Source organism: Cloeon dipterum, chromosome 4 (assembly GCF_949628265.1).
Source record: "Cloeon dipterum chromosome 4, ieCloDipt1.1, whole genome shotgun sequence".
Lineage (NCBI taxonomy): Eukaryota > Metazoa > Arthropoda > Insecta > Ephemeroptera > Baetidae > Cloeon > Cloeon dipterum.
The window spans coordinates 34,678,556-34,700,281 of NC_088789.1; the positions used below are offsets into that span (position 1 = coordinate 34,678,556).

The window sequence follows — 21,726 nt, forward strand, 5'->3', positions numbered from 1 at the left end:
ACGTATAATTTTTAAAAATAAAATTCAGGTTCGTCTGGAGGAGCGCGGAAAGTATGAATAATTCGGCTGGCGAGGAGACGGTCCAGGTGGCCAGGTTGGCGCCGCTGTCGGCACACGTCCAGCCCCAGCCTCAGGTCGGAAAGGTATAGGTGAGAATATTTCTATATTTGTATCAGAGGAAAAAATTTGGTTTATTAAAAATTAAAAATGGCAAAAGTGTCGTCTTTAGCATATTTGAAAATAATATTTTAATTAAATAAATGCATCTAGTTGCTTCAAAATCATATTAATCTGATATCAGGGTCCATATTACCTTTTTAACCACAATTTCATCCTTTATTTTTCTCAGGAACCCTTTGATTAAGGACTGAAAACGCAAATTTGGTAGATTTGGATGTGGAAAAAATTATCGATTTTTAACTTTCAATTGAATTTTCCATGACAACCTGACAGGTTTGAAACCTTCCCAGGGCGCTTTTATTTGGCCAAGCTAGTTTTCAGTTTTCTAAGTAATCGAAAACTGGATTTATCAGTTGTTAATTTGGCCAAAATAGCGTAATTTAGAAAGAAAATTAAAAATCGAGCCTGAAAAATATTTTTAATTTGCAGACACCTGTTGCGCGAGGAGGTCGCTGACCTGACGAGGGTTGCCATTGATTGGCAGAAGCAGGAGGTAGAGCAAGGTGCGGAGAAAAGGACAACCTGGGCAGCGCTTCACAGCAGCCTCGTCGTCCGAGACGTCGGTCTCAAGAGGCGGTCTTAAGTCGAACCCTCGGCGCAAGGGCCAGGTGCGCACCAGCAGCCACACTCAAGAGAACGCCTTCAGGTATGCTCTCCCAAATTCATTTACCTTCCAGTTAAGAGGTACTCAACCTGACATCAAGGTAAAAATTTAAAAGTTTGTAAATAATTGTTTCAAATTTAATATCTTTACATTTTAAACAATATTCCGTTTAAATTATATACCCTGAAGGATATTTTTAACGCCATCTCTGTCCCCGCAAAGTTTCAGGGTAATTTAATTGGACTTTTGTTGCAGTGTTGTGGCGTCAGGCTGCTTCTCAGACTCGCGCCACCAGCTGATTGCGAGCGAGGCCGAGTGCCACCTTCAGGGACACCACCTTCCAAATCAACGTCTAGCCATTGCCTGCGATTCGCCCCCTCCACTCCCACCCCTTCTCCACTGCTCAAATAAATGCATTCACAGTGTTGGCTGACGAAAACCTCGATTTTTCTTTCTTTTCAACCCACTTTATTTAATTTTAACGAAAAATTAATCAAACAGCAGGTTCTGGGCTGCTTCAACACTCCCTTTCGCTACAGCCACTTTTACAAACTAACTACAGATTTTAATTTAAATAATTTGCAATAAGTGAGGGAATAAAATTTGAGAATCCCTGCACAAATAAAAGAGTCTTAATTTTTTGCAAAGTTTTGCAGGAGGAATCGTTTCAGCACACGAGTGGAAATTGCGGATTAGTCTTTTTTTCTGCAGGAAATGCGGCGGCGCAAGGTGCAAAATCATCTGTATTTCAACAGGCTGGCTAGACTGAATTATTCGAAATTTCTGCATTAATTTATTAAAATGAAGATTAAACTCTGCTTTATTTTATTTAAAATCCCCTTTAATCTTGGCTATTGGCACAGCAGTTTTATTTTTAGAGAGATGATCAATAAAAATAAAATAAACCCAAAAGAGCAAGATTAAACTCGGACGTTAACATTTTAAGAGCAAATGGTAATAAATTAAAGCTTGATTTTGGTTATTTTCGGCTGGAAATTGCGAGTGGGATTGACCAGCCCGTTGGCTCGCATTGTTAAGGCACTCTCAGGAGTGTCAAAGCAATGAGAGGTATTTGAGCAGTTGGGGGATCTAATACTGGCTACCCAATGTCAGAAATGGCAAAAAGTGGTTAGTTTAGTGACTCGAATTGCTCAAATTGCTCAACGGGCTGGGAGGCGCACCGGCGCCGACTCGCTACTTGCTGGTTTGCACCTTTCCAGCATGCGTGATTTGGCTTCACGGGACAAATGTCTAGCGTTTCAATGCAGTCCTCGGTGCGGAGGCAAGTGGCCCTTTAGTGGGCCTGGTGCGCCCATGTTATCCGTTCGCGGTGTTATTGGGACCCGGGTTTCAGCATTCGTGCTAGTGCAGTGCGCGCCCTTCCCGGTCCTCCGGTCCTCGGACAGGGATAAAAAGAGCAAAAAAAAAAAGCGATGAATGTTACTAACCTGTCACTAGTCCTGCGGAATCGATCTTTTCCCTTCTCAGCGGTGGAGTGGAGACGCACTTTGGAGGCTGACTCTGCAGCAGGCTTTTCTTCAAAGGTGAGTGTTGGCAACCCTTTTAATTTATTTTTGGCTCCAAATGAGACAAAGCAAGCCGGTTTCGCTCTCGTTTTTATCAAGAAATTGAGCGAGACGAGACTGTTGAGATTTGAGATGTGTTTTCAGAATTTGAAAAGAAAAATTTCCATGTTAAAATGTGATAAATTATTTATTTGTATAACTATTCGGTCGGTGAAACGAGCTAAAATCTGGAAATATTTGATTATGCCAGGTAAAACTTACGAATAAAAATATCATCAAATTTGGGTTTTAAAATTAATCAATTTTTCCAACTTTATTTATTTCTCGCGCGAGGCAAAAGCGGCGGTGGGCGCGTGAGCCGCTGCGGCGTCTCTCGTGCTGCTGCAGCTGCTCACCCGCCGATCGCGAGTCGCTTCTTTCCTCTTTCATTTCCAATTTCCAAGCCCAACGCGCCATCAATCAGCACTGCCGCAACCCTGAAAATTGCACCCTTAGATTCGACAAATTCTTTTTGTGCTTTGCTCGCATTCAATTCACAATTTCGTCACGTTTAATCTAGTTTTATTAATCTCTATTTAGTTTCACCGCTGCAAAAGAAGCTTTTCTGTTGCCAGGCGGAAAGCAGACACAAAGAGTTCTCATCAATTAACCTTTTGGCGCCTTAATTCTCTTATCGAATCGAGATCATTTTCCATTTCGTTTCCAAAATAAAAATCTAAACCGTAAAACCTTGGGCGAGGCGAAAATAAAAAAAAATCAACTCGAACTACTGCCCATTAAATTAATTGATCGCACGACACTGCTGTGTGAGAACTTTGTTCGCCTCTCCGGCCTGTCGTCCGCGCGGCCGCCGCTTCTCTGCTCCTTTTTCTCTCGTGCCGACTGCCAGCCTCCACTCCGCCGACTCCGCAAATTGCAGCTTTCAAGCGGTGTGTTGGTCGCCGAGCCATCCCTCGAGCTCGTCGTTGCTTCTCGCCTGCGCATCTAGCGAAATTAATAAAGTTGCGGCGCAACTGCCTTGAAAAACAGCTGCACGCTGAGAGCCAAAGGAGGAAAAGTCTGAATATCTGCTTCTGCTCGCCGTCGCCGCGGTCCAGCTCTGCATTTTCTCTTCCTTTTTTTTTTACAAATGTGGACAGGAAATTAAGAAAAAAATTGTTTCCACTTGAGTGAAAGAAATTTATCTCGTCCTTTTACGTTTTTAGTGTTTTTTTTTTAAAATTTCCAATAAAGCAGAAAAGAAAGTGCAGCGCTGGGCAAAAATTACATTTGAGCCATTATCAAGAACATTCTTTCTGCTGCTATAAAAAAGCTGTCAATTATCAAAAGTGAGGAGGAAGTTTGAAAAAATAAGAAACAGATTAAAATTTTGAGATTGATCAGGAAGAATATCTACATAGTTGTTGTCCACTTTTGAGTTCAAGTCTTCTCGATAAAAAGCGATGCGATATGCGAAAGAAAACAGTCAAATTATTTTAATTTTATTTTATTTGTTATTGGGAGGTTCATCAAATAAATTATTTTTCAAATTTAAAATAAATAAAATTTCAACTATAGTCGTCGTAACAAATTTTAAGTTATCTGAAAACCTAAATTAAAAATGGCGGACCTTACCTTTGCCCTTGAAAGCCGATTGCAAATTGAAGAATTTGGGCGGTGATTGGAGGAGGTGAAGCGAACGAGACGCCGCTCCAATCCAACTGGAGGCGCAGCACACGCAGTCTGCGGCCTACGCACTTTGCCTGCGCTTAGGAGAGGTCCAGACGAGTCTAACAATGGCAGTTTTATATGGCATAATTTGTTTCTATTATTTGAAAAAGGAAAAACTGGAAAAATATCTTGTTGAAACTGCGGTCCTGTTCTGGTTATTAAAATATGTCTGGCCCCGAGTGAAAAACTGGATTCCGCTTTCCTCACCTGTGGGGATCTGCTCTATTTTATTTACCAACTGCTTCATTGCATCCAACAATTCAAATAATTTTCAATTTATTGCTCTGTATGGGAACAATCCATGTTTGTAGACCCAACAAACTTTTTGCCAAACGCCTTTTCGCTTCTTGATTGTGAAAATTTAATTTTATCTTTTAAATTACTTTATTTATTTACCAGGTATTTTTAGATGCAATTAAAAGCTTTCAGGTGGTTTGATAAAAATAAAAGTAATCAAATTGAATTATTTATCAAATGGCGAGATTAATTTTTTCTCCTAGCACAAAATACTCCTTCCTCCGGCGTTGGGTAATTTTAAATCGGGTTGCCCTGCTCGTTCTTCATCCCATTAATCACCGCCCTCTCGGAGTCAAAAATTGATGATTTTTGTTCATTATCGGACTGCCGGCTGTCCGTTATTTCTACTTGTTTAAATTTATTTATCACTAAAATGCGCAATAAAAGCCTTTTTCGTCGCTGCTTTTTCTTCCAGCTGCCAGCCGCTTCACTGTTCCCTTTTTTTATCTTGAAAACTGCCACCCTCCACTCTGATAACGCAAAAGCGGCCTTGACACTCAACTTCTCTCCAATCAGCAGCCAAAATCAAACAAGACTAACCGGCTTCTAATTTTTTTCACATCAAAACAATTTGATCAAAAAGGGAGTAACTGCTTTTTCTCCGATAGTTGCTTTCTTAATTTATTAAAAAAATATTTTGTCATCTCAGCGGAGCCCAATTTTCATTCAGAAAATTGTTTAATCTGATTTTTCAAATGTATCATAACATAAAATTATTGCATGGTTTGGATCTTGACGATTTTTCTATTTAATTTTTACGACTGGTCCTTGCTTTTTCCGGCTTTTTCTTCTCTTTTTGTCGAAAATTGCGCGATCGAAGCGAAACTCCAAAGAAAAAACGTGGTTTTCGCGCCCAAAGTTGTTGGAATTGGGAGACTAAATAATATAGTTCTTGCACGCCACGCATCAAAAAACTGTGGCAGTTGCTATGCGAGGGCAGCACCTCCCTCACCGAGTGCTTTTTTGGCTTCAGGCGTCGGCGTTGTCTAGCCATTGTCTGTGATTCACCCTTTCCCCTCCCTCCCTCCCCTACTCAAAAAATATTTATTCACTGCGTTGACTGACCAAAATCTCGACTTTTCATTCTTTTCAACCAACGTTTCGTACTATGATTTGGAGCAAAAAAAGTCAAACAGCAGGTTCTTGGCTGCGCTGCTTCAACACTCTTTCTCAATAATTACAGATTTGACATTTGTTGGTGCGAATTGTTGCAGTATTTGGAAATAAAATTTGAGAATAGCTAAAAAAGGAATCGCTTCAGCACATCAGTGGAAGTAACGTCTAAGTTTTCTGATTTGCCAAGAAAGGTGGAGCTGCAACCTAAAAAATCGGCAGGCTAGTTTAGACTGAATTATTTGCAGCTTGTGCATTTTTATTTAATTGAAGAATCTACGTACTTTTTAAACAAATCAAACTCCTATTTTATTTTTATATGCCTTAATTCTTGGCTGGCACACGGAAGTTTAATTTGAAAAGATAATAATCGGAAAAAAAACTAAGAGGAAAATAAAAAATCAATTCTCGAGCACGTTAAAAATTCAATTTTTTTTTAGAAAAACTGCTGGAACTTTCTCATTGTAATAAGTCAATGCTAATAAATTAAGCCTTTGTCTAGATTGCGTAATGCGTAATTTATCAAGTTTGCAGACGACAGTAAGCTGCACAATCTGGTTTTAAGTTGTAGTTTGTAACCTATTTCCATGTTAAATTAACTGCAAAGTAATTTATATATTTTTAAAATTTGATATAACGCGATTAAAATAAGATCTCCAAAAATGCCAACATAATTTTAAAAATTAATTAAAAACTGTCTCGAATTTGCAAGGAAACGGAATTTTTTATGCAATTTTGTAACATCAGCACGGAGCGAGCAGAAAATTTAAGAAATAATTGAGACTTTAATTACATTTAAATACCCGTATTTCGATCAAGATAAGTTCAATTTCGCTAAGTTGGTACTTTGATTTTATTTTAACATTGATTAAATAAGCCTGCTACAAATTTATTTGACCCTAATCAATAATTACATGCATGGCAGCTCTTCAGCTTTATGGTTAATTATTGCATTCTATGAATTAAAATGTCACCTGGGAATGACGGTGAAATTGTTGCAGCTTGATTTTGGTGATTTTTCCTAGATATTTAAAGTAAAAGTGTTACTAACCTGTCGCTAGTCCTGGAATTGATCTTTTCCCTTCTCAGAGGTGGAGACGCACATTGGAGGCCGACTGGAGCTGGCTTTTCTTCAAGGGTTGTCAAAGTTCAAAGGGTTGTGTTCTTGACAAGCCTTTTTGCTCTCGTTTTTAACAAGAAATTGAGCTAACTTCGATAACTAGAATGCGAAATCCGCTCTCTTTATTTGATCAGAGCTTTGAATAAGTTCATCATTTGCTTTATTTTCTCTCACAAGTAGACAGTAAAAATTATTAATCTTAAATCAAGTTATTGTGAATTATTGGAAATAATGAAAATCTGAAATCGTTGTTTATTTTAAATCGAGTCTATAGCAAAAATCTAAGTTTATGCTTTCCTCAACATTTCCCCGAGTCCTGAAAAGTCTCGGCTTGTCTGTTATTTTTAAGCACGTCTCGAATTTTTCTAAGCTTTCGCGTTGCCCCACAACAAGTGCGACGAGACGAATAAAAGGCTAATTTAGAAATAAATGTCAGCGGAATCTGTCACTTCACGGCGCCGCTGTTGGCGCCACCGAACAACGTTTAGAATTGTTTTGAATTGTTGAGAATAATTTAGTCATAAGCATACTGCTAAATTCAGCACGAGAAAAGGAAAAAAATTGGACAGCCGTCTGTATATCTGCTTTAATTTATGGCGTTTTACTTAAAAAAATATTAAAATTCACCAAATACGTGTTAATTTTCTGCGTCAGAATTTTTCTAAAAGTATTCAGGAGTTTAAAGCTAGGAGAAAATATATGGAAGGCCTGAAGATCGTGCCATTAGAATGAAGGAGCTATTTTTATTTCAGGCTAGAAATAAATTAAGGTGAATATGAATTAAATTAAAACACGCTTTAGACAAGGTCCAACTTTGTTCTAATCTTTCATTTTGCGCCGCTTTGGTCGGTTTCAGCACTGGCAAATAATATTTTTTAAATATCAGTATAATTAAAACAAAATACTATTTTCTTAATTGCAAAAAACGTATTGAAATGAACTTACTTGACTTTAAGCACAGGAATGGCCCTCCGCATCCGCTGTATTCGCTGATCTGAAGCACGAGCAGCAAAATCCACTCTGGCACCGCGCAAGAGACAAAGTGAACCATCGTCACTTTCCTATACAGTGAGGCCTCAACATTTTAGCCTATATACTAACTTACCACTCCATCTGTTGCTGAACGCGAAAATCTCGAAATGGGTTTTGCTGCAAATAAAATAGGAAACTGGGAATCAAATCAATTAGTGTAGCTTATTGATGTTACTTTTCCTCGCGGTCAACTTTTACGGCACTTTAACAAGAAATTCAATCAATCAAACCCCAGATTTTCTCGTAGGTTCAATATAGCCAAGGGGAGAGTTTGGTTTGTTCGCAAAATCTACCATTGTCTTAATCGGGCTGACGGAAAACTGCTTTTGAAATTAGCAACGTCAGTTCAGCAGCAAAGAATGCACCTCTGGAATAAACTTGTCAACAAAGTGATACAATTTTTAGGTTGGAAGCAACACCACTCGTTAACACTGGGATCTAATATTAAACTATTCATCTCGTATTTTCTTTAATTCCTCCATTCCATCAATAATGTAATGCGATGATGAATGAAACCCCTTTTCAAGCAAACAAATCGCTGAAATTCTATTATAAAAATCAATATATTTTAATTTTATCCGAACCAAACTGAATGGACAGCTCTTACGCAAATGGGTCAAATTAGATTATCCACAGCTATTTTCACTACATTCCTAGTGGGTAGCAAAAATTATATAATTCTAATAAATCTTTTATAACAAACCAGTAAGAATACATTTTTTATTTCAAACATAAGTACAAAATATTTAACATAACCTGTAATACAATAAAACTAAAAATAAGATAACAGCAACTCATTTACAATTCTTAAAAAGCAACTTCTTGTTCTACCAGATGGATCGAAACAGTTATTAATTGTTTATTTCTTAATGTCATGTAATAAACTCATAATAGGTTCATCAGTACTCCGATAATTCACTTAAATGAAGTTACTTATTTTTTTATATACAATTGAAAAGCTCTTATATTCTATTTAAATGTCTATGGTAGAGAATGCATGCGAAAATTTGAGCCTGTGTCATTCTGATCGAAAAGTGCAGCTTTCTAGCCTAAAGTCTCGACTTCGAAATTCATTGCAACGTAAAGATCGCCCTCCGCAACTTTGCCTCATTTTCTTTACGCCAATTTTTACTAACAAAATATACGATTGATTATCAATAGGTCAGAGTTATTTTTATTTAGTTCTTTGAAGAACTTAAAGGTCGATTTTCATCTGACCTAATACAGCGGCGCATTGTTCGTCATTTCTAGTCCTTTCATTTACTTTAACACCATGGTCGAGCAGTATTTGAACAACTTCTTTCGCTCGATTACGCTTAGCGGCGAGAAATAAAGGAGTCTCTCCATCAGAATTTTCAACATTTATCTCGGCACCTTTATCAAGCAGCTTTTGGATCACTTCTAGAATTTGGTTGTGTTTAACCGCGTAATGCAGTGCGGTCCACTTGTCTTGGTTTTGTGCGTTTACTTTGGCACCTTTTTCAAGCAAAGTTTGCACTACTTCAGGGTTTTCATTCCACCCGGCTGCTAGGTGAAGGGCTGTTGACCCATCTTGAATTTGTGAATGAATGTCGGTGCCTTTTTCCAGTAACATTTGGACCATTTCTGAAGCTGGGTTATATCTAGCGGCCAAATGCAGTGCTGTCCAAGTTTTATTGTCTTTTGCGTTTACTTTCGCACCTCTTTCAAGCAAAATTTTTACTTTTTCCGCGTTTTTATTAGAATTAGCAGCCATGTGGAGGGCTGTCCATCCTTGTTGATCTTGTGCATCAACGTCGGCGCCGTATTCAATCAGCTGTTGGAACACTTCTTCTGTAATTTCTTTATTTTTAGCAGCGTAATGCAGTGCTGTTCGTTTGTCATCGTCTTGAGTGTTAACTTTTGTTCCTCTTTCAAGCAAAATTTTCACTAGTTCAGGATTTTCATTCCACCCGGCTGCTAGGTGAAGAGCTGTTGATCCATATAGAGTTTGTGAATGAATGTCGGCGCCGTTTTCGAGCAACATTTGGACAATTTCTGAAGCTGGGTTATATCTAGCGGCAAAATGCAGTGCTGTCCAATTTTTATTATCTTGTGCGTTTACTTTCGCACCTTTTTCGAGCAAAATTTTTAATATTTCCGCGTTTTTATTAGAATTAGCAGCCATGTGGAGGGCTGTCAATCCTTTTTGATCTTGTGTATTAACGTCGGTGCCGTATTCAATCAGCTGTTGGAACACTTCTTCTGTAATTTCTTTATTTTCGGCAGCGTAATGCAGTGCTGTTCGTTTGTCATCGTTTTGCACGTTTACCTTTGCACCTTTTTCTAGTAAAATTTTCACTAGTTCGGGGTTTTCATTCCCCGAGGCTGCTAGCTGAAGGGCTGTTAATCCATTTAGAGTTTGTGAATGAATGTCAGCGCCGTTTTCCAGCAACATTTGGACAATATCTGAAGCTGGGTTATATCTAGCGGCAAAATGCAGTGCTGTCCAATTTTTATTATCTTGTGCGTTTACTTTCGCACCTTTTTCGAGCAAAATTTTTAATTTTTCCGCGTTTTTATTAGAATTAGCAGCCATGTGGAGGGCTGTCAATCCTTTTTGATCTTGTGTATTAACGTCGGTGCCGTATTCAATCAGCTGTTGGAACACATCTTCTGTAATTTCTTTATTTTCGGCAGCGTAATGCAGTGCTGTTCGTTTGTCATCGTTTTGCACGTTTACCTTTGCACCTTTTTCTAGTAAAATTTTCACTAGTTCGGGGTTTTCATTCCCCGAGGCTGCTAGCTGAAGGGCTGTTAATCCATATTCAGTTTGTGAATGAATGTCAGCGCCGTTTTCCAGCAACATTTGGACAATATCTGAAGCTGGGTTATATCTAGCGGCCAAGTGCAGTGCTGTCCATTTTTTATTATCTTGTGCGTTTACTTTCGCACCTTTTTCAAGCAAAATTTTTACTTTTTCCGCGTTTTTATTTGAATTAGCAGCCTTGTGTAGGGCTGTCCATCCTTGATGTTCTTTTGCATCAACGTCGGCGCCGTACTCAATCAGCTGTTGGAACACTTCTTCCGTAATTTCTTTATTTTCAGCAGCGTAATGCAGTGCTGTCCGTTTGTAAAGGTCTTGAGTGTTAACTTGTGCTCCTTCTTCAAGCAAAATTTTCACTAGTTCAGGGCTTTTATTCCACTCGGCTGCTAGGTGAAGGGCTGTTGATCCATATTCAGTTTGTGAATGAATGTCGGCGCCGTTTTTCAGCAACATTTGGACAATTTCTGAAGCTGGGTTATATCTAGCGGCAAAATGCAGTGCTGTCCAATTTTTATTATCTTGTGCGTTTACTTTCGCACCTTTTTCGAGCAATATTTTTACTTTTTCCGCGTTTTTATTTGAATTAGCAGCCATGTGTAAGGCTGTCCATCCTTGTTGATCTTGTGTATCAACGTCGGCGCCGTATTCAATCAGCTGTTGGAACACTTCTTCTGTAATTTCTTTATTTTTAGCAGCGTAATGCAGTGCTGTCCGTTTTTCATCGTCTTGCACGTTTACCTTTGCTCCTTTTGCAAGCAAAATTTTCACTAGTTCAGGGTTTTTATTCCACCTGGCTGCTAAGTGAAGGGCTGTTGATCCATATTGAGTTTGTGAATGAATGTCGGCGCTGTTTTCCAGCAGCATTTGGACAATGTCTGAAGCTGAGTTAAAATTAGCAGCCAAATGCAGTGCTGTCCATTTTTCATTGTCTTGTGCGTTTACTTTGGCACCTTTTTCAAGCAATATTTCCACTATTTCTGGGTTTTTATTCCACCTAGCTGCTAGGTGAAGGGCTGTGGATCCTTCATCATCTTGTGAATTAACGTCAATACCGTATTCTAGCAGCTTTTGCACCACTTCTGTAGGTTCATAATTTTCACAGGCGTAATGTAATGCGTTTCGGTTTTCATTGTTTTTTATGTTTACTGAGGCACCTTTTTCAAGCAAAATTTTTACTTTTTCCGCGTTTTTATTAGAATTAGCAGCCATGTGTAAGGCTGTCCATCCTTTTTGATCTTGTGTATCAACGTCGGCGCCGTATTCAATCAGCTGTTGGAACACATCTTCTTTAATTTCTTTATTTTCAGCAGCGTAATGAAGTGCTGTCCGTTTTTCATCGTTTTGCACGTTTACCTTTGCACCTTTTTCTAGTAAAATTTTCACTAGTTCGGGGTTTTCATTCCCCGCGGCTGCTAGCTGAAGGGCTGTTGATCCACCTTGAGTTTGTGAATGAATATCAGCGCCGTTTTCGAGCAACATTTGGACAATATCTGAAGCTGGGTTATATCTAGCGGCAAAATGCAGTGCTGTCCAATTTTTATTATCTTGTGCGTTTACTTTCGCACCTTTTTCAAGCAAAATTTTTAATTTTTCCGCGTTTTTATTAGAATTAGCAGCCATGTGGAGGGCTGTCAATCCTTTTTGATCTTGTGTATTAACGTCGGTGCCGTATTCAATCAGCTGTTGGAACACATCTTCTGTAATTTCTTTATTTTCGGCAGCGTAATGCAGTGCTGTTCGTTTGTCATCGTTTTGCACGTTTACCTTTGCACCTTTTTCTAGTAAAATTTTCACTAGTTCGGGGTTTTCATTCCCCGAGGCTGCTAGCTGAAGGGCTGTTAATCCATATTCAGTTTGTGAATGAATGTCAGCGCCGTTTTCCAGCAACATTTGGACAATATCTGAAGCTGGGTTATATCTAGCGGCCAAGTGCAGTGCTGTCCATTTTTTATTATCTTGTGCGTTTACTTTCGCACCTTTTTCAAGCAAAATTTTTACTTTTTCCGCGTTTTTATTTGAATTAGCAGCCTTGTGTAGGGCTGTCCATCCTTGATGTTCTTTTGCATCAACGTCGGCGCCGTATTCAATCAGCTGTTGGAACACTTCTTCTGTAATTTCTTTATTTTTAGCAGCGTAATGCAGTGCTGTCCGTTTTTCATCGTCTTGCACGTTTACCTTTGCTCCTTTTGCAAGCAAAATTTTCACTAGTTCAGGGTTTTTATTCCACCTGGCTGCTAAGTGAAGGGCTGTTGATCCATATTGAGTTTGTGAATGAATGTCGGCGCTGTTTTCCAGCAGCATTTGGACAATGTCTGAAGCTGAGTTAAAATTAGCAGCCAAATGCAGTGCTGTCCAATTTTCATTGTCTTGTGCGTTTACTTTGGCACCTTTTTCAAGCAATATTTCCACTATTTCTGGGTTTTTATTCCACCTAGCTGCTAGGTGAAGGGCTGTGGATCCTTCATCATCTTGTGAATTAACGTCAATACCGTATTCTAGCAGCTTTTGCACCACTTCTGTAGGTTCATAATTTTCACAGGCGTAATGTAATGCGTTTCGGTTTTCATTGTTTTTTATGTTTACTGAGGCACCTTTTTCAAGCAAAATTTTTACTTTTTCCGCGTTTTTATTACATTTAGCAGCCATGTGTAGGGCTGTCCATCCTTGTTGATCTTGTATATCAACGTCGGCGCCGTATTCAATCAGCTGTTGGAAAACTTTTTCTGTAAGTTCTTTATTGTTAGCAGCGTAATGCTGTGCTGTCCAATTTATATTGTCTTGCGCGTTTACTTTGGCTACTCTTTCAAACAAAATTTGATCTAGTTCAGGGTTTTCATTTGACCTAGCTGCTAGGTGAAGGGCTGTTTTACCTTCTTCGTCTTGCAAATTGACGTCGGCACCGTATTCAAGCATCTTTTGCACTATTTCGGTAACTTTGTTATTTTTAAAGGCGTAATGCAATGCAGTTCGACTTTTATTGTCTTGTAGGTTTACTTTAGCACCTCTTTCTAGCAAAATATTCACAATTTCAGTGCTTTCATATGACATAACTGCTAGGTGAAGGGCTGTTATTCCTTCTTCATCTTGTAAATTGACGTCGGCACCGTATTCAAGCATCTTTGGCACTACTTCGGTATTTTTGTTATTTTTAAAGGCGTAATGTAATGCGTTTCGATTTTCATTGTTTTTTGTGTTTACTTCGGCACCTTTGTCAAGCAAAATATTCAAAATATCAGGGTTTTCATATGACAAAGCAGCAAGGTGAAGAGCTGTGTTTCCTTCATCATCTTGTAAGTTAACAATAGAACCCCTATCAAGAAGTTCTTGCACTAAAACTATATTGTCAGAGCCAACGGCATAGTGCAAAATTGATTTTCCAAATGAATCAATTTGATTAACTTCAATATTGTACAATACAAGTTGTAGTGCTACTTCCCATTTGGCTCTTTGACAAGCCAGAAGAAGTGGTGTATTTTTACTTTTGGTTTCGGAAATTTTGTCCGCTTCAGTCTTTTGCAAGAGCCACATAGCGACTTCATCGCTGCATTTAATATCGTCAATCGCCAGGTGAAGACAATTTTCTCCATTCTTGGTTGTTTCGATCGCTAATTTGCTGTTCTTTTCGTGAACCTTCTTGACCATTTCAAGGTGCCGCAAAGCGAAGTGCAAAGCGTTTTTACCGTCTTCATCTTTTAACGAGAGATCGGGGTTGAGCAACCTGAACATTTGGCTCAAATTCTCTCGACAAATTTGCTTGAGTAATTTTACAGGGTCGCTTAATTTAGCACATTCCACAAAATCCTCTGCGTAGGTCGCGTCCTTCCCCTTCTCCGTAGAAAAGAAAAGGTCGACGAACTTCCTGCACTGCGCCAATTCCTCATTGAACAAGGGAACACTTTCAGGTCCTGGGTTTTTTAAATCGTATAAAAATTTTTGTGCAGTAAGAAATTCTGCAAACGTTTGGTGAGTGAAATTGACTTGTTCATTGAAGTATGTCACAACTCCAAAAGCGTTGATCTTTTCCAATTCTTCCTTTGTAACACTGCCTTGGTCGATCTTCACTCCTGTTACGAAACGAGAGGCCACCAATTGTATGAATTTCAATGATTTGTCAAACGTCTCGTCTCCAACATCATTGCCACCGTTTTCTCTCTTCAAGCAAATTTCTACTTTTCGCCTCACTATTGTGTCAAAGATTTCGTACAAGTTTCCATCACCGTTGTAATCGGCCAACAAATTGAGATAGAGTGGGTTTCCCAGAATATCTTTGTCTTTGAAGTTTTCCCTCAATTGATTGATATCTCTTTCATTCTTTCGTGCAACGGTCTGCAGGAACTCGATTTGCTTTGCTTCATCAAGGGGTTCGATCTCAACTATCGTCGTGTTTTTTATCCTCTCTTGAATGTGGTGCACTTCGTGCGGCCTTGTTCCGACAAAGATTGGGACTCCAGCATTATTTATTGCAATCAAAATGTTGATGATTTTTTCTCTGAAATCGGGGCAAACTTCGTCAAATCCGTCAATGAAAACAATGACTTCTCTCTTCTCAATCCAGTTCTTGATGTCGTCATGAAAGTTGAAAGTTGTCTTAGCGAGGAATTGGATTACATTCACTTTCTTAGCTGGCATGTAAAATAAGTACCGATAATATTTTTTTAGAGGAATGAGCAGTATTTTAAACCCTTCATCAAATTGGGTGAGTTGGTGCGCCATTTCTACGATTACGGTCGATTTTCCTGCTCCAGCAACTGAATTAAATAACCAAAAAATGCTTTCTTCAGTTGAATCGCTTGTTGTAGAGGTAGATTCTATGTTTTTGACGGGCAGCGACTGTATTGAAGATTGGACATTGCTCAAAATTTTGGAATTTTCTACACGACTCATGCTCTTAAGCAGACTCACTATCGACTTTTTGTTTTCCTCAAACAATCGTTTGGCCTCTTTCACTAATGTATCAAAATCGATCTTTTTCTCATAAGGAGATTCCATAGAATTTATATTTCTTATCATTTGGCCACGGGAATTATTTGTCATTTTAAGTTTGAAATCTGGTTTTACAAATATTCTTGGCCAACTAGGAAATTGGATGAGATACTGCAAAGTGGAATTAAGAAGAACTACTTCTTCTCTTTTGGACTCACGAGTTAGCAGAGGCTCCAGAAGTTCTTGCAGGCTTTTCTCACCGATGTTTTCAAAGATTTCAATCATCTTCTCTAATGCATCTAAGTGCCAGAATTTATTTGTCAATGCCTAAAAAACATGCAAGTATTTTATCATTACCTTCATATTTTAGAATCAATACCAGCCAGCCACTGTGGTTTGTTGCGGAGATTTGTAAATCTTTCATGGACACAGTGATCTAAATACAAATATAAAAACTATATCATCTATTGCATCAATTCGAGTAAAGCTTACACTGTCTGTTTGTGGAGCTTTCACGTTAACAACGAACAGAATTTTCAGCTTCCCTATCAATTTATCGTTTTTTGGGCCAACCAAACTGTATAGGATGTCCGATATTGGAACATCTTGACCCTTTTGCACGCGCACGCATACTTCCTTGAGTTCGTTTTCACACACAGGGCCAAATATGCAGGTCAAAATGCAGCCCACGTCAGGTTCCAACTCGGACACTGTAAAACCAGCATTTATCCATTTTTAGCTCTTTCATTGTTTAATTTTGATACTCACCCATCTTAAAATAAAAGTCCATGGATGGTCGACTAAGTATCCAGTCTTTAATTTCGAAGTCTAGATTCCGAAAAACCCTTTTCACTTCTTGCATTTGTTTGCTCTGTACCACGGATAAAATGAAACCTCTGCGACCCCTGATGTCGTGTCCTTCATCCGATTTCCAGGAGAAATTTGCAGAAAATTGTTTATTTCTGACTCTGCTCTTGTCCTTACGCGCATCAGTGTCTGGAAAAGGTTTTGCTGCGATTTTCGACCTGAAATTGTTGTTAAGATTCTTTTATACCGCTTGCTAGATTCTTTAGATTTACATGATTTGTCAAGTAGGATTGTTAGTATCGATATTATCCGTTTCATTAGAGAATACTCACTTTGAGATAGTGAATTTTCTGTCCTGCTGAAACATTTTGAGCTCTGGTGTCTGTCCCAGAGGAGTGCTGTCAAAGGTCTTGTAATCGCGTGACGTTTGATGCATTCGACTCTGAATAATGGTGAAGAATTTCAACAAGGACTCATCATTAGCTTCGTTCAGTCTTGTGCAGATGTTTCTTACAAACCATGAACCTTTTTTATCAGTGTTCGCTAATGTCGCTGCAACAATATTAAATTAAAGAATAAACATAGCGAAATAAGCAATCGTTGCCGTTAAAAATTACTTTCTACTGTCGAATAGAACACGATATAGTTGTGCATTCCTGGGCGAGTGGAAATTCTACACGAATTCTTGTTTTCATAGTCTTTGTATGATTTCTTTAAGTCAAACTTTGAATCATCCAAAGACCCCCGACATGACTGAAACAAAAATGAATATTTTTTTATTTTATGATTCCCACATTTCACCATGTTAGTTTTAGAAATAAATGTGTTTCGAAACTTACCCCAAAATTCACGATTTTCAAACATTTGTCAAATCTCTGTAGCTTCTGTAATGAGTCAAAGACTTCATCTGTTGTGAAAGATTCGTAATCATCAGTTTCTTTGTCAAGGTTGTCAGTCCATATTTTTCCATTTTCAGACCCATGAGAGAGAATGAAAAGCATGAAAACAGAGGGCACTTCATCTGAAATAATAATTATCATACAATTTGATAATTTTAATTTGAATGCGTTTTACCTTGAGTGTTGAAAAGCTGCAAAAGCCTTTCTTGATCGCCAAGAAGTTGGAGTAAAGTGTCTTTGTTCGGTGACGGTAAGTTACGGAAATTGCAATTCCGGTTTTTCCCGAAGGAAGTCTTGAGGTTTTCTACGTCACAGGCGTCTCCCTTTCGGAAATATTCAGGATCATTTTTGAACTCGTAGTGAATGACCAGGACACAAACACTTGAAAGAGCGATATTAGTTTTTAATTAGATCATAGCTCTGGATAATTACTTGTCTGCGTTTTGTGTGGTGACACGTCCATCTATTTCAGATTCAAAAAATCCTAGATTTGCTACGCCTTCAGGCCGAATGTGTGAATCGTCTGGAAAAAATGAAGAGCTGTTATTTCCCCTTTCCTCTTCATTTAATCACTTTGTGATAACGATATCAACCTCATCTTAAATTTTGCTCCCAATGCTAAATTGATAATGTATGCCGATGACCTTGTTTTGCTATAAACATATTATGAAAAAGAGCCCAGGTAGCACCAAATGTCACCCAGACATCACTGTGATGTCATACCGAACATCACTATGATGTCTGTATGACATCAGAATATGTCACAGTGATATCATTTTTAGGTACAAATGTCCACTTTTCTCATGTCACTCTGATATCATTTTCTAACATCTATCTGACATCACCCTGATGTCAGGGTGATGCCTCCCTTAAATCACCCAGATATCATATAGACAAATGGCCACCGTTGGTGGCCGCCCTGCCCATGGCCGCCTCGCCCGTGGCCACTGGTGGTGGCCACCTTGCCTGTGGCCGCCGGTGGTGGCCGCCTTGCCCGTGGCCGCTGGTGGTGGACGCCTCGCCCGTGGCCGCCGGTGGTGGCCACCCTGACCGTGGCCGCTGGTGGTGGCCGCCCCGCCCGTGGCCGCTGGTGGTGGCCGCCTTGCCCGTGGCCGTTGGTGGTGGACGCCTCGCCCGTGGCCGCTGGTGGTGGCCACCCTGACCGTGGCCGCTGGTGGTGGTCGCCTCCACCATGGCCGCCCTACATGCAGCTGCAGCGCCTTTCCCGTGGCCGCCGGTCGTGGCCGCCACACCCGTGGTGGCCAGTGGTGGCCGCCTTGCCGCGGCCGCTGGTAGTGGCCGCCTTACTCGCGGCGGCTGCCAGAAATTGCCTTCTTGCCCATGGCAGCCTGCGATTGCATCTCGAACGATGCTTCCGAAAGTGACGCGTGACAATTCGGGACGGAATAAAATGCAGCATTTTTTCAATTTTATAGTTGGTTCAATTTTCAATTTTCAGGAATTTCATTCTATACAACTTTTTTAGATTAAGGAAATTCCCTTCATGCTTCCCCACATAATAATAAAGGTTTAAATTATTAAAATTGATCTTCGAACTATGGAAGATAAATTTTTTTCTGAATATAATATTTATATTTATTATTAAAAAACATGTGAGTGTGCTCAGATTTAAACATCTAGGTTACCCTACTCAAAAGTAAGAAATCAAACTCAAAAACCCGGATATTTTAGCTCCTCAAGTCACGACTGGTTTACGAGGCGGACAGCGTCAATGTTGATGACATTGATGACTGGTGGCTCGTCACGTTGCCAGTCTTAGCCTTAAAATAATAATAAAACACAATTAAATTCAGTTCTTTGAACACTGAAATATGTAAATAAACATTTTTACTGCATTAAAATTCTTAATTTACACTAAAAAAGTGCGAAAAATTTGACTTACGGCTGCGTTGAAAATGAAGACGGCTGTGTGCGATCACGTTTGCAGAGGTGTCTACGCTGAAATACAGGAAACTGGCCCCCTGGTCCACATGTCATCCCTCTGAAAGGTTGAAATGGATCTGGGTAGTGTGCTCGACGTGTTGTTGTCCAAATGAGAAGTGGACATGACGAGCGACAGTATTGATCTCGGGCCACTCAGTCTCACAATCAGCCTAAAACAAAATGCACACGCACTAGAGAAACGCCTCAACGTGACGATATTCTAAAAAAATCCCGATCAAAACCTTAAGTTAGACACCAAAACGGGTGTTCAACATTGCGAACATTGCAAAACATAATCGCTAGAGCCGCTTAACTCACCTTTTGTGATTGCTTGGGACAAAATCTAGATGCTTACGGCCAGAATTGACACCCTGCAGTCTGTAGTTGCTGCGATTTTAGAACTCCAAGCGGCTTAACCGTCACTTTTTAAACCGCAAAAATTCTTCTATCCGTTGAAAACAACACTATCACACAAAAAACATGGCCGCGCAACTTCAGTCAGGCTCGCTCGCTCAGCTCGCTGCATGATCGCTGCTGCCGGTGCTGCCGCCTGGTGACCGAGCGCTTGAATGTGAGAAACCGCGCGCGTCAAATTTTTCTAAGTCCCCATCGCACAGGTCTTGGCTTGCAAGTGGGCCAGAAAATTAAAATTTTCGAAAAATTGTTTCAGATGAGCGCGAATTATTCATTTTTAGAACTTTTGAGGCCAGTTTTAATTTTGGACTGTCTGACATCATAGTGATGTCAGACAAACTTCACAGTGATGTCACTCAGATGTCAGAAAATGAGGTGGGCCAAAAAAATTAAAATTTTCAAAAAATTGTCTCGGATGTGCGCGAATTATACATTTTCTGAACTTTTAAGGCCATTTTTAATTTTCAAGTGTCTGACATCATAGTGATGTCAAACCAACATCACAGTGATGTCAGCCAGATGTCAGAAATTGATTTTTCAAAATTATTAATTTTTTGAAAAATTCTGACTGGGTGATCTTTTTAGAGCATAATAGAGTCCCAAAACCTGCTTGGATATCATTTCTCACTTTTAATTTGGATTTTATTGCAAATGTCATTTTCTGATATCACGAAAGTCAGATTATGACATCATAGTGATGTCTGAGTGATTTTTTGTGCTACCTGGGAGAGCAGCAATTTTCGCCACGGCTAAAATGACCTCCCTCTCAAAGTCATTCGTTAACACGGCCGTAAAGCTTTTTGATCTTGCAATCGCGCCTATCGCGAGCTATGGTGTGCAGGTGATCTGGCCGCATCTGACACTTAGTGACTTTGCCAAGTTAGAGTCAGTAAAGTCGAGATTTTTAAAGAGAGCACTTGGCTTATCAAAGTACATGAAATCGAGATTGTCTTACAAACTGGCTCAACTAGTTTCTTTGAAGATGACTTCGCTGATAGATTTGCTCTTCCTCACACCACAAATTATAATAAATTCATTCCAAAATCAGTGGTTTAAGATTTTCCGGATTGAGCCGGGGATTTTTCGACACGCCCGCGATGGTTGACCAGAGTAGGAAAGCTGTGTGCTATACAAAACAGGCACGCGCTAACACGTCATGCTTGTCACGGCTTTCACTATTTACTTTGTAAAATTAAAGAATTTCATACTGAAGCTCTTCCTGGCTGTGTCTGTAAACTTTGTGATAAGAGCATGGAATTCTATCACTTTTTGAGCTGTGACAAAAATCAGATGAGTCTGACTCAGGCTGAAAAATTGCCAGCCAAATGACTGACCTTATATTTTGTTACTTAATAGAATCTGTTGTTCACTAACTTGTGTTTAATAAACGAATTGATTGATTTCCACAGAACTCGCAAGTAATGCCGGAGATATCTTATTAGCAAACACGCATCAATGAGAAATTACCTCTTTCGGCATTCTCGGAGACATCGTGCGACTCGATCGGACCTTCCATTACAATATCTTTGTCCTCTGATGACAGAACGAAAGGAGTTGCTCCTGTAGGAACATTTTTAGCTGTAGAGTTTGGCTCTTCCAAGCATTTTGAGAGCGCTGAGAAATCCTTATTTTTCGTTGGCTGATAGGATTCGCTACTCCCGATTTGCACGCTTTGCTGAAACATTGTCGTGGAAAATTATGTTTTTTATCATTTTTTTCTGAAGTTTCCTATTCTAGATATCAAGATATACCTTTGATAATAGTGGTTTTAAAGAAAATAAACTCTTGACGTACCTGGTGCGGCTGATCGTGTTGTTGAGTTCCTGAAGCGTCAGAAAAATCCAAACGTTTGTAATTCTTTGGAACTTTGATGTTGCACGTTTGAACGAACACTTGCAGTTCTTCGACTGAGGAAGCAGTGGCAAGAACGACACATTCTTTGCTCTCTGCCTCGGTCAGCAAGTGCTCGAAATCTTTGTCAGTTTTGTGGCTTTGGTCCAGGAAAGACCCATCGTCAGGGTCTACCTCCAAAGATTCATGCCATGCTGATTGCAACACAGCCCCCCAGAGATGTTGTCCAAGAGTTACCCAAGCAACTCCTGGTTTCAAAATTGTTGCTTTTGGTCTTGGATTCAAATACTCTGATGGTACAATGAAGTAATGTAAACTGGTGTTCGTGTCCAGACAGTAAGCGAAATAATTGCTTTCTGCTTGCATTCTACTGGGATGGCTGACACGTCGTTTTCACTAGCTGCTATATATCAATTCCACTAAACAAACTGAAATCAAAGAAATTGACAAAACGGGAGAGTTTAAAATGCTGTTATTCATACTTAAAAAATTATGCACGGTTAAAAATTGTCAGGGGTTTA

At 39.4% G+C, this 21,726-nt stretch overlaps 2 protein-coding genes and 1 long non-coding RNA gene across 3 annotated transcripts; all 3 read right to left on the minus strand.

Annotated features, from left to right (window-relative positions):
* Nucleotides 1–8,270: 8,270 nt before the first annotated feature.
* On the minus strand, nt 8,271–11,380 carry LOC135943634 (ankyrin-3-like). Its single transcript, XM_065490276.1, has one exon. It carries the CDS (start codon nt 11,229–11,231, stop codon nt 8,778–8,780), a length of 2,454 nt encoding a protein of 817 aa, XP_065346348.1. The 5' UTR covers nt 11,232–11,380; the 3' UTR covers nt 8,271–8,777.
* Nucleotides 11,369–15,575, minus strand: LOC135943884 (ankyrin-3-like). The gene is made up of 3 exons (XM_065490551.1): nt 15,509–15,575; nt 11,514–15,313; nt 11,369–11,398 (listed from the first exon to the last, which is right to left on the minus strand). The coding sequence occupies exons 1-3, from the start codon at nt 15,573–15,575 to the stop codon at nt 11,369–11,371; spliced, it is 3,897 nt and encodes a 1,298-aa protein (XP_065346623.1).
* A 1,621-nt stretch (nt 15,576–17,196) lies between these two features.
* LOC135941777 (uncharacterized) lies at nt 17,197–20,962 on the minus strand. Its single transcript, XR_010575009.1, has 3 exons — nt 20,822–20,962; nt 17,429–17,519; nt 17,197–17,377 (listed from the first exon to the last, which is right to left on the minus strand). It is a non-coding gene; the product is annotated as an uncharacterized LOC135941777 (long non-coding RNA).
* Between the last annotated feature and the right edge of the window lie 764 nt (nt 20,963–21,726).

Excerpts from the sequence above, each read along its gene's own strand:
- LOC135943634 (XM_065490276.1), bottom strand. The coding sequence starts at position 11,231 with ATGCTGCTGGAAAACAGCGCCGACATTCATTCACAAACTCAATATGGA.
- LOC135943884 (XM_065490551.1), bottom strand. The coding sequence starts at position 15,575 with ATGATTGAAATCTTTGAAAACATCGGTGAGAAAAGCCTGCAAGAACTT. Across the intron at positions 15,314-15,508 it reads TCTGGAGCCTCTGCTAACTC|TGAAAGAGGCCAAACGATTG; the intron begins GTGAGTCCAAAA and ends TTGATACATTAG. Across the intron at positions 11,399-11,513 it reads TGCTTGAAAAAGGTGCCTCA|ATGATGAAGGATCCACAGCC; the intron begins GTAAACATAAAA and ends TTAATTCACAAG.